At 34.8% G+C, this 13,560-nt stretch overlaps 1 protein-coding gene across 1 annotated transcript; it reads left to right on the forward strand.

Annotated features, from left to right (window-relative positions):
- Positions 1–8,343: 8,343 nt before the first annotated feature.
- On the forward strand, positions 8,344–12,901 carry LOC107813959 (sugar transport protein 8-like). The gene is given in 5 exon segments (XM_016639279.2): positions 8,344–8,638; positions 9,260–9,579; positions 10,572–10,674; positions 10,677–11,197; positions 12,355–12,901. Coding segments are annotated over 5 exon segments (1,461 nt in total). The 5' UTR covers positions 8,344–8,529; the 3' UTR covers positions 12,763–12,901.
- The last annotated feature ends 659 nt before the right edge of the window (positions 12,902–13,560 follow it).

The following is a 13,560-nucleotide window of genomic DNA, read 5'->3' on the forward strand; positions in this document are numbered from 1 at the left end:
TGAGAGAGTCTTATTGGTGAAAACCCAGATGGGCAACATAAGGTGACAGTTAGTAGAGAAATGAGAGAGGTTAGTTAGCGAAAACTTGCAATGGGCGCTACTAGCCGAATAAGGGTTTTTGATTCTCCGGCATGAGCACAACCAAGACAAATTCAAGATGAACATTTGCGGTGGATTTTGAGAATTAGACAGCTCAGACAGATCAGGCATCCAGTCCAAAATGCATGTCATGATTCATTAAAGTCGGCATATACCTCCAGATAAGTCTCCCTATTCCTTTTCCCGAAAGGGACACCTTTTGTCTAAGCACAGTTCTTTTTCGCTTCCAATTATTATTCTGTTTTACCCATAATTTTTCTTTGAGTCCCCTTCGGTCTAATCCTGCATCAAAATCGAAGCAAAGAAAGGGCTGCAAAACTGGCTACAGCTTCCCCGTAATGTCGAGCACAATTTGGGCCATATATGGCATTGACGAAGGCACGAATCCATCTCTGATCTCATCCGATAAGAAAAACAAAGTGTCTAAAAAAAAGAGCTGAAAAGGTTGCCTAAGCAAGACCTGCTTTATGAGAAAAGTTGATGAGCACTACGGACACAAACTGATACTGGGGTAAGACAACTAAGTTTGATTTTAGAGAAAAATGCATTGCCTTAGAGACAAGGGTAGTTGTACCATGGACATCTGGGTATGAAACAATTGAGGGAAATATTGTGAAGCCAAGGTCTCTAGAAAATGATACAGAGCGGCATAACATCTCGGTACCACGCTGACAGAATCGGTTCTTCGACAGTAGTGGTCGTGAATCAAGCTACTCAGGGCATCAAGGCCACAAACCAACCACCACTTTAAAAACTCACAAGTTTTTCTTTGTTTAAAGCAGGAACAAAGTAGTGCAGAATGTCGGTCCTAAGTGAACGAATTTCACCAAACGTAAGATCCTTAAAATCTCCATTTTTCTTTTATTTTCAGCATGCATCACTATTTTTCACACCTCCTATTTCTGAAGCTTAACTCATGTAGAACCGTTTCGCCTAGGAGGATTCAGCTCATAGTTTCCGGGTAGAAGTACTTTTCGCTTAGGGTGTTTTACGTAGCTTAACCCAGGTAGAACCGTTTCGCCTAGGGGGATTCAGCTCATAGTTTCCGGGTAGGAGTACTCTTCACTTAGGGTGTTTTCTGAAGCTTAACTCAGGTAGAACCGTTTCGCCTAGAGGGATCCAGCTCATAGTTTCCGGGTAGAAGTACTCTTCACTCAGGGTGTTTTACGTAGCTTAACCCAGGTAGAACCATTTCTCCTATGGGGATTCAGCTCATAGTTTCCGGTAGAAGTACTCTTCGCTCAGGGTATTTTACGTAGCTTAACCCAGGTAAAACCATTTCGCCTAGGGGGATCCAACTCATAGTTTCTGGGTAGAAGTACTCTTCGCTCAGGGTGTTTTACGTAGCTTAACCCAGGTAGAACCGTTTCGGCTAGGGGGATCTAGCTCATAGTTTCCGGGTAGAAGTACTCTTCGCTCAGGGTGTTTTACGTAGCTTAACCCAGGTAGAACCGTTTCGCCTAGGGGGATTCAGCTCATAGTTTCCGGGTAGAAGTACTCTTCGCTCAGGGTGTTTTACGTAGCTTAACCCAGGTAGAACCGTTTCGCCTAGGGGGATCTAGCTCATAGTTTCGGGTAGAAGTGCTCTTCGTTCAGGGTGTTTTACGTAGCTTAACCCAGGTAGAATCGTTTCGCCTAGGGGGATCTAGCTCATAGTTTCCGGGTAGAAGTACTCTTCGCTCAGGGTGTTTTACGTAGCTTAACCCAGGTAGAACCGTTTCGCCTAGGGGGATCTATTTCGTAGTTTCGGGTAGAAGTAATCTTCGCTCAGGTTGTTTAAATATAGTTTAACTTAGATCGAACCATTTCGCCTAGAGGGATTCAACACTTTATCGATAATACATGGTGCTAACACCCGATTCTATTTCATTCTAGTAAGAGAGGGTACCGGCCTATGATTACATTTCCTTTCAGTTGCACAAGGTACCGATCCCTGGTTAAACTATCCTTCGTTACCAAATTTTATCTCTTTCAGCTAGTTTATACTACTATTTCTATCTGCTTTTTCAATAAATTAGATAATTTACAGATTTCTCTAATAACTCACAGAATTTTCCTAGTACCAGACTGGGGCAGAAAGATTTTGTTCGTTTTTGTTTGTCTTTGATGGCTTTGCAGGCTCTGCTGTATAGCACAAGTAACGACTAAAGCTTGTAGTTTCAGTTTCTCATTAGAAGAAAGAAATCCTTTGATCACAAGATAGTCGGAGTTTAGCTTTGATAATGTGTCAGCAGCCCAACTTCTCAAGATTCATCTTCTCAAATTCTGATCCAGAAAGCAAGCCATCGAGATTGAGTCATAATCTTTTCTTCAAAAGAATTAAGATCTAATCTAAGGTCAACACAAGCGAGCAGGTCAAGAATCAAGATTTGACTCTAGAAGACACGTGGATAGGAATGTTTGTACTCTTAGTTTGCAGACAAATGTAGTGCTCTTCTCTTTTTCTTTTGATGTAAGAAGCAGTAACGGTAAGAGTAACAACAACAACAGCAGCAACAGTAGTCTTAGCTCCAGTGTCTGGTAGTCCCACCTACCAAATTTTCCCAGAACTACACTGACCTGATTCCTTTATAACCAAGGATATATAGGCAACCTCAGAAGCAAGGTTCGGTCACCACCTTTTTCAAAATGCTTCCACTAGAGTGAATGTGAGCAAAAAATTATCCATGACATTTATTTGTCTTTGCACGAAAACTCTTCATGTTCTCAAAGTAAAGAAAATCTTTAAAAAGGCTTGTAAATGCCTAATTTTTGCCTTATATATATATAATATGTATGTGTGTGTGTGTGTGTGTTTGTTCTTATTTGTGTATGTATAGGTTTTAAGAGTTGAGTAATGGTTTGATAAATGGGGTAGGGTTTGGGCTAGTGTAATTTAATTAAAATTGTGCCAAAATTGGCCCAAAATTTGAGCCCAAAGAGCCCTGCCAAGAAGAGCTTAAAACGACGTAGTTTTGTCTTGAAACTACGTTGTTTTGGTTAAGTGACAAGATTCAATCTCATCCACCCATCTTGATTTAATCCAATGGTCCTAGTTTGATCTTCATCCTAGGTATTTAAAGCCTAAAATCCCCAAAAATTTGCCCCATTTCCCTATTATTTCCTCTCTCTTCTTTCCTCTCATCACTCTCTCTTCTCTCTCCCCCCAAGCCGCTGCCGCGCCCCACCGCCACCGGACGAAAATAGCCGCCGCCGCCGCCGGACCACCTCCAAACACCTCCAAATTCACACCATGCAATCTCCACAACTTCCTCTTTCCATATCTCCAAACCAAATCCTTCAAAAATCCTTCAAACTCCTTGAATCTTAGATCTAGGAAACTTTCCCATCACTTTTTGCCCAAATTATTGAAGCTCCAACCACTACCACCCCACAATACCTACATCAATGGATAGAGCTCCTCAAGAACTAGCTATTGATGCCAATTTCACCCTGAAAATCCGGCCAAATTCCGGCGACCTCCCCGAACACCCTCTTTTGGCATACCACCATTTTTTCGGCCACTTGAATTGTAAAATGGTAAAATTCTATTCTTTTTCATGGCTGATTTTTTGTTTTTATTTTTATTTTTTAGATTTTATTTTTTATTATTAATTATTTTAGCATTAGTTTTTGAAGTTTTGGAATGTTAAATTTTCTGTTTTTGCACTTGTTGAAGTAGTAAAATAGCTTTGTGTTGATTAAAGTGAGGTAGTGAGGAAATGCTTGAGAGTATATGGTAAAATCGTAATCCTGCCTCGTTATTAATTTTTTGATTTTTTTTAGTTAAAGTTAGTTTCTATCTTGTTTCTTCATTTAACCCATTTTTGATTATGTTTGTCTAGTTGGTTTTATTAAATCGCTCCAGCGATAGCGTGCGTTTCGTTTGGCTTTAATAGTTAATTTTTGTTTGCTTACGATTGGTTCATAACACTGTGTGAAGTTTAATTACATGTTTTAATACTTGGTTTAGTTTGATCAACATGGTGATATTGATGTTGTTAAAATCTGAAGTTTATATTATTTTATCATAAAATAGGGTGATAGTAGCCTACTTTTACTAGTTAGGGTGGCTGAAATGATATTTTTTTTCTCTTTTTGTTTCTGACGTAGTAGATTTCCTTTGACCTTTGGATAGATTTTGAACAGTGTTTAGCACACAATGTCAGTTTTTGTCGGACAGACATTTGGTGAATCAAAATCTGTCCAAATTTGCCTATTTAAGGGCTGCCTTTTCCTCACTTTGGGGGGACTCCATCACACTTTAGGGGGCATTTTTTATAATTGCTTTGTCACAAAAAAAAAATCAATAGTTGAACACATGAAAAGTAAGCTGAAATGGTGAGCTTTGGGAGTGAATCTTAGAGTGCAAACTTTTAAAAAAGTATAAGTCCTCTTTAGAGTTCGTTTCTGGGTTCCCTCTCTAAGTTTTCGGGTTGTTTTAACACGGATTTGCTGCTGTTTTGCTGCTGTTTAGCTGCTGCTTTAGTTGCTGAACTACTGTTTATTTTTTTGCTACTAGGTAATCCTTTAAGACTCGTAATGTACGTATTTTCAGCAATGGGAACAACTTGAACATGCTGCACCATTTAAATGTGTTTGATATGATGAATAGTTTGACAACAAAAGAGCTTGTATGTTATTGTTATGTATCAAGCATGTGATAATGTGAATATAGTCCTTCATAATACTTGAATATTGAGTTGTAAGTTTTTGAATGTGATATGTAAGTCGTTTATAGATTTTTAAGCATGTTTTCAAGCTATTATATCCGAGTAACAATGCTAAGTATGTCATGAATGACTTTAGGTGTATAACACATAACATGAGTTCGTTTTAGTTGCTGAAATTTCACTGTCAACATATGCTTCTAGGAATGCTGTGATAATATCTTTGTTAATCTGGCCATTTTGCCGGATTTACAAAAATGACTATTTTTGTAAAGTGGGCGTTTATACAATTGTGACTATGTAGTTAATGGTCATGAACTCAAACTAAGTAAAGAGCTAAGATTGTATCAACTTTGGGCCTTATTGAATCAAAGATAAAAGTTGGCACATTTACCTTTAAACAACAAAATTACCCCTTTTCTTCTATATAGCATTGGGCCAATTGAAATTCATTTCTTGGCCCATTTTAATAATAAATTCCAGCAGCCCAAAAGCTCCATACAAGCTGGCTCATTTTTTTTTAAACAAGAAGTTGACTCATTTCTTTTAAAATAGATAAAGTTGGTCCAACATTTATTTGCAGAATTTTTCCCAACTATAAAACTCGAAAAAATAATAATAATATCAGATTTTTCTACTATTTTAATTAACTAGTTTCCCTTTAATTAATTTAAACGTTAGGCAAATAGTAGGTGCACTTTAACTTCACGGACTCACTTGTGTAGCGTGACACTTAACTTTTAATAAGTTAATTCATCAATTTCATGTCATCTTCAATAGTTTTAATTAATTTATATCTTTTGTCATAATCACGGATTCGCTTGCGTAGCGTGGTAGTGACATTTAATAAATTTTCTGAAAAAAGAGGGTTAATGTTTCCTCCAACACAATTGCAGCAATTTTTCAAAAGTAAATAACGTGCTAACAATCGTCTGTCATGACTGCGGATTCGCTTGCGTAGTGCCGTTATGACTAAATAATAAATTTCGTCACGCATTCGCTTGCGTAGTGTGGTTATGACATCTTATTATTCAAAAATATTCTTTAATTTTTTCTAATAATCAAGAGATAAAAGATGATAGGTAAAACATGAAAATAATATAAATCACAATTTGTCCAAAATTAATTCAAGCCAAGTTTAAGTCAATAAAGCGACCGTGCTAGAACCACGGGACTCGGGGAATGCCTTATAGTTTCTCCCCGGTCAACAGAATTCCTTACCCGAACTTTATTTTCGCGGACCGATTAAAATATAGTCAAACCTTCCTTTGACTAGGGATCCAAATAAATGGTGACTTGGAACACCGAAAAAATCAATTCTAAGTGGCGACTCTGAACAATAAAATAATCCCTATTCAAATTTTGTCACTTTAATTGGAAAAACTCTTTGGCCCATACACATATTATTATTATTTTGAGGGGTAGAAAAGGGGTGTGACAGTACTAAATAGATAACCATATTTACGGCGGAGTCCCATATGGATAAACTAACAACGAAATACTAAATGAACATCCATAATATAATATATATTTATAACAGTTATGTAATTTTCATAATTGGACGATATCTTGTATCATACCAAGTATCAACAAAATGATATTGTCACAATACGAACAATTCAATAGTAAATTATGACATAATGCAAGCAAAATAAATTCAGAAAAAGTTGTCGAGAGATCGAATCTCACTATGTATTATTCCCTTCCCTTGCCGCTTTCCCCTCTAAAAATAGAAAAAAATATATCTAAAATCTGATTTAGTACTTAAGAGTAAAAAATATACATGACCATCACGTGGTATAATGGAATTATGGTATTCTTTTATTATATAGTCATAATGCAAGCAAAATATTCATGATTAATCTAGTTTATACAATCAACTTTTCATTTTTAGATTCCAAACTCAGGCTGCGTTCTATTTAATGTTTTATACGTTGATTTTCGGTTGAATTATGCTTTTACTGAATTTAGTATCATCATATAGTACTTGCGCAAAGCGCGAATATTATTAAAAATTATTAATCATATCAAAATATAATCTGATTTATTTGAGCATGTTAGATAATACGGTTAATAACATTATTTTGTCCTCTTATCTACCCAATAATAAATTTTTTATGTAACTAAATTAAACTATTTTTATAGTCATCGAATAGCTTTTGGATGATAGTCAAATACCATAATTATATAAGTTGTGCTACATATAATCTAAAAATATAACTTGTTTTAAAACGAATAAGAATGCATCATAATTAAACAAATCTAATGAAATTTTAATTTTGCTTATATTCGGTCAACAAGTGAAATCAAGAAATCTTTCATTTATGCTAATAATATAGTTTTATGGTAATAATTTAAAGTTTCTTATCAATTAGTCAAATTGAAACTGTAGTATTTGGTTAGTAGTCTGATTTACCGTCTGCTTATTAATTATTTTCCAAAATAATCCTTTTTCAAATGGTTGACTGATGGTCAACATTTATTTAAAGCACAAGCAGATTATATGCCTTATTCTATGCTCTTTTCCCAAATTTGACTCAAAAGTAGAAGAAGGAAATAGGGGATCATTTAAATTTTTAAAAACATAAAAGAAAAATGATGGAATAATTGAAAAAATTAAATCTTGAATGGATAGAATTCTTAGAATGTTAACTTTGTAAATACGCAGAAACTATTTCAAAGAAAAGAACAACATAAATAAATAAAAATGGAGAATTTGGATTTCAATGTTTTAACTACATTAAACATTATTTAATAAACATCAAAAATACAAAATTGAAGCATTTTCTTAACTAATTAAACTTCTCTTCCATGTTCCTTTTTATTTCTTGTTTTTTTTTTTTAAAACAAAATTAACAATATCGTTAACTGTCCTCTTTTTTCTTTTTCTTTTTTTTTTTTCAAAAATCATCCTTAGTTAATTTGTTTTAAAATTTGTCACTCTTTAAAATTGTAAATGCATGAATTTTGTGAACTAATTAATGCATGGCCCTTCAACTTCCTTGACCGCATGAATCAAGACAAATACTACGACCATTTCGGCTTGTAAAAGATTTACTCGCACTCAATGTTTACACGAAATCAAGTATTTTAATCTTAGCAGTTAAAAATTTAAGTAAAAATACATATCACTTAATGTCATGTAATTTCATTTTTTTTTTTCTATTCCTCGAATAAACTTCAATCGTCAAGGACCAAAGATTTTTTTTGAAAATTTTATATTTTTAGCCACTCCAAAAAATGATGCCGAACAAAATGTATAATTTTGTTATATATTATATACAAAAAAATACTTATTTTATACAATATTCAACTAGAAATATAATTAGTTTAATTAACCGACCAACCATTTTTGTATTTTATCCGATTTTTTTAAGTCTACTGTATGCACAAATACAAGTACCGTTACCGAATACCGAGCGAGAACAAATTAAGAAAATATTAATGGTGGATGGATATCCAAAATATTTGGGAGACCAAACATTAGAAACCTATTAATTAAAATATAGTCACAAATTTATCCGAAAGGTAAGCAAGAGAATTAACTGTAATCTCAAACTATATATAAAAGGCATTGACTTAATAAGATTAAGTAAATTCCGGCAAAAAACTGGAGAGTAAAGAGACAAAGAATATTAGAGTATTAATCTACTCTAGATTTCTTTGTCTCTTTCTCATGTAATATTCTTTGGCTGGTTTATTAAATTTTATATATAGGAAAGAGCAGAAACAGAAAAAAACAGAACAATCTTTTGATATTTAAAAAAAAAAGAGAGCAAAAATGGCGAATGCTCAAACAAATAATTCTAAAATAACAATTTATGTGCTCTCTTGTTGGATTTTTGCTGCCTTTGGTGGTCTCATGTTTGGTTATGATATTGGTATTTCAGGTATGTTTTTCTTGTTCATAGGCGAATTCATGATTTAACTTGAAATGTTCAAACTTATAAAAAAATTTCGTTAAGAATGTTCAAAATTTTAACGTATAAAAAAGGTAATTCTTGGCCTCTATATGCCACGCCCCCACCCTTCTTAGAATTAGAATTCATTAATGGGGGCCTCGGCCCGGGAAGGGGAGAGTGGCCGAGTGGTCAAAAGCGGCAAACCGTAAATCTGTTGAAGTTTTTTTTACTTAGGTTCAAATCTTGCCTCTCTCACTTGTTTGTTGTTGACTTTAGAGAAGAGAGAAGAGGCATCCTTCAGCGTAGGAAGGCCAACCGAGCGAAGCTCTTTTCTTTCTTTTAAAATTTTTTGGCCGTGTTTAGTATTAGTATAAATTTCTGATGAAGGATGTTGAATTGATCATCCTTCACTGCATGTGGTTAAGCCACTACCGCTGGTTCTTAGCACTGGACTCGTTTTTATTTTAACATTATTCATATATATCTAATATTTCTTTGAATTTTTAGTAGATTTTCACGTATAAATTTATGTTTCGCATAGAAAATATTGGATTAGGATGTATACAAATTAATTTATTTTATTATTTTTGGATTTTTTTATTAAATCAGGAGGAGTTTCAGGCATGGATGATTTCTTGCTAAAATTTTTCCCACATGTTTATGAAAGAAAGTTACATGCAAAAGAGAACAACTACTGTAAATATGATGATCAACTTCTCCAACTCTTCACTTCATCCTTATATTTATCGGCTCTCGTCGCGAGTTTTTTCGCGTCGAAAGCCGCCACTAAATTAGGAAGAAGACCAACCATTTTCATGGCTGCTATGTTTTTCATCGGCGGAGCCGCCCTGAGCGCCGCCGCTGATAACAGATGGATGCTCATTTTTGGTAGAATTTTATTTGGTATTGGTGTTGGCTTTGGAAATGAGGTACGTATAATCAAAATGATTATATTTACCGTTATATACACTGATGGCGTAAAGATTTTGTTACGATATTAGTACATATTGATCTTTTAATAGAAGATTGCTTCCAATTTTTATAAGGTTATCAATTATTGTTTATATAAAAAAATTATCTTCAGTTGCGTTTACGTGACATTATGGTATAAATCTTTTTTAATTTAAAACTCAAGATCCCTATAATATTTTGAAATGGTTGCAACTTTATAATATCTTTCATTCAATTCCAAATTTCAAACAATTTGGGAGGGTAATTTTTTTTTTCCAGAAAATAAGATTTCTTTTAGTGTTTGGTTGTCAGAAAATATTTTTTTGACGGAAGTCAATTTCCTTCATAATTATCTCATCTCGTAATTTCATAGCACTTTTTAACCAACATTTAAATACTAACCTTTAATATTATTCAAATATTTCATCAAAATATTACTCTGATCTAGATTTTTTGGCTGTTTTCACACAGATTAAGAAATTTACATTTTAATATAAATCAACAATGAATTTGACCATATTAACCTTTACTATCTCTTCACATAAACACTCCTAACACATACTCCAACACTATTTACTCCAAGGGCAACACTCCTAACACATATTCCAACACTATTTACTCCAAGGGCAATGTAGGAAAAAATAATTAATTCATTCTTGAAATCTGAGAAAATAATTTATTTTGGACCATAAAAAAAGGCCAAAAATCATTTATTGTGGACCGGAGGGAGTATCTGATTTACTAATATTATCATTGATTTTTTAGAAAAATAATTTTTTTGGAATATATTTTTTACAATCTAACAAAAAACAGTTAAAAATATTTTCAAACAAAATTAGTCTTTTTTCCAAATGTTATTTATATCATAACCAAATCCTGGAATACAATTTAAAATGCCTACTTGACACACGTGAATTATTCTAAGGTCTAAATGTTTTTTTTTTTTGTTTTTTTTTTGGAATATTTTCAGACAGTTCCACTATTTCTGACTGAAGTAGCACCAATCCAACACAGAGGAGCAGTGAATATTCTTTTCCAACTATTTGTAACAATAGGAATATTCATAGCAAATCTTGTAACTATGGAACTTCAATGATTCATCCAAATGGTTGGAGAATGTCACTTGGATTTGCAGCTGTTCCAGCTATGGTTCTACTTATTGGTTCCTTTGTCATCACTGACACCCCCACGAGTCTAATTGAGCGCGGCAAAGAGGTACAGGGCAAGGCCGCGCTCAAAAAGATTAGGGGTGTCAGTGACGTGGAATCTGAATACCAAGAAATTGTCGCGGCCTGTGAACAAGCTAAGCAAGTGAAACATCCATTCAGAAACTTAGCTAAGGCTGCTAGTATTCCACCACTTTTGATCGCGATTTTGTTGCAAATCTTCCAACAATTTACTGGAATCAATGCCATTATGTTTTACGCGCCTGTTCTTTTCCAAACTATGGGTTTTAAGACCGATGGTTCGCTTCTATCCTCTGTTATTACTGGACTTGTTAATGTTGGAAGTACATTTGTTTCCATCTATCTTGTTGATAAGGTTGGAAGAAGAAAATTGCTCCTCCAGGCTTGTTGTCAAATGTTAATTTCTCAGGTACACTATTCATCAAAAATACTACTTGCATTTTTGATTAAATTGTTATTAGAGGCGGAGGCAGAATTCGAAAACTTTTTTTTTGAATCCCTTTGCCACTACACTAAAATTTCAAGTTTTCAAGAATTCAATTGACGAACTCTTGGGCTAATACTCCCTGCATCCCAATTTATGTGGTATTGTTCGGATTTCGAGAGTCAAAGGACTTTCTTTTAGCACGATTTTTTATATGCCATATAAAGAAAGGGTAGTCTGGTACATTAAGGGGTCCGGGAAAGGGCTGACCACATGGGTCTATTGTACGTAGTCTTACCCTACATTTCTGCAATAGGTTTTCTCCACGGCTTGAACCCGTGACTAAATAGTCATATGGCAGCAACTTTATATGCCATATAAATATTTTAAATTATTAATTATTGTGAGTTATAATATTTTTTATGTACTTTTCAAATATTTAAAAAAATTTAAAGATTCTATGTCCACTTCCAACCAAGAGCAGTAGCGGACCCAAGTGGTGGCTAGCGGGTTCAACTGGACCCACTTCACAAAAAAATAATGTTGTGTATATGTATAAATTAGGATTAAAGCTGTGTAAATTTTGTATAAATATTTATTTGAACCCACTTGACAACTGTTATTTTACGACTAAAGTTATATACTTCTAAGATTGAACCCGCTTGTCCAAAATCCTGGGTCCGCCACTGACCAAGAGGTTGTGAGTTCGAGTCAACCCAAGAGCAAGGTGGGGAGTTCTTGGAGGGAAGGATGCCGAAGGTCTATCGGAAACAGCCTCTCTACCCTAGGGTCGGGGTAAGGTCTGCACACACACTACCCTCCCTAGACCCCATTAGTGTGATTATACTGGGTTGTTGTTGTAAAGATTCTATATCATTTATCAAATTAAGAAGTTTGACTCTCAAAATACGAACACCGTCACATAATTTGGGACAGAGTGAGAACAATTCTACCAACAACAACAATAACAACATACCCAGTATTATCCCACACCGTGTGGTCCGCGAAAAGTAATGTATACACAGAGTTTACCGCTACCTTGTGCGGATAGAGAGGTTGTAACGATTCTACCATAGACTGTAATATTAAATTGAGAAGCCTTTGTCTGTTTTTCTGATAGCAGTTTGGTTTTAATGTTTCAGGTTGCAATTGGAGCTATTTTAGCAACAAATTTGAGGGAGACAGGAACATTGGACAAGAAACTAGCAGCAGTAGTAGTGTTTCTGGTGTGCACGTATGTAATGTCGTTCGCGTGGTCATGGGGACCGCTCGGGTGGCTAATTCCAAGTGAGACATTCCCATTGGAAACAAGAACGGCTGGTTTTGCATTCGCGGTCAGTACTAACATGCTCTTCACTTCCCTCATTGCACAGGCATTCTTGACAATGCTGTGCACAATGCAAGCCTATATTTTCTTCTTCTTCTCCGGATGGATCGTCGTTATGGGATTGTTTGTTATCTTCCTTTTGCCTGAAACAAAGGGAATTCCAATTGATTCTATGGTGGAAAGTGTTTGGATGAAGCATCCTGTTTGGAAGAAACTATTCTAGATTGGCTATTTTGTTATCAAAAGATTGTTAGTTTGTTGTTTTTTTCTTTCTTCCTATCTGTCTATCCTTATATCAGATTTTGTCTCCAGTTTTGTTTGCAAAAGAAGAATTTAATCTATAAAAGTTGTCTTTTGCTTTATACTTTGTGCAAATTGATTGTTTTATTACCCAACACGCACACACATATTTTGAGAGAAACTTTACTTTGCACCTTACGCAACTGACATATTATGTGAGGGGATTGTCTATGTTTGACGAGTGAAATTTGTGGACCCAAATCTTATGTTATAGAAGTTTTTGGGTCCCACAAATTCAACTTGTCAAAACATAGGCAACACTCACACAACTTGTATCAGTCATCTCAGTATTAGTCGTGTGAGCAGTGGCGAAGCTAGGAATTTCTTCAAGGGTATTCAAATTTGAAAGAAGTAAAAAAAAATTCCCGACAAAGGGTGTTCAATATGTGTTATATACTTCTAAAACGTAATATTTTACCTATATATATAGTGTAATTTTTCGACTAAGGGTTTTCGACGCCTTGTGACCATGTGGTTTCGCCACTGCAGTGACGGTCCTAGGATCACTCTTGTGACCATGTGGCTACGCCACTGCGTGTGAGGTACATGTTGTTCCACATCGAAAATGTAAGGGGTAGGTCGTCTTTCAGGCGAGTTGTCACCTACGTACTTGTGCATATCGATCAGAACATGTCAACCAAATATCGAAATGAGAGAGGAAAATAAACAGGCTAAAGAAGATCATCTTTTGTTCTCCATATAAATTACAACAAATTTACTA

Source organism: Nicotiana tabacum, chromosome 21, assembly GCF_000715075.1.
Source record: "Nicotiana tabacum cultivar K326 chromosome 21, ASM71507v2, whole genome shotgun sequence".
In the NCBI taxonomy this organism is placed as follows: Eukaryota; Viridiplantae; Streptophyta; class Magnoliopsida; order Solanales; family Solanaceae; genus Nicotiana; species Nicotiana tabacum.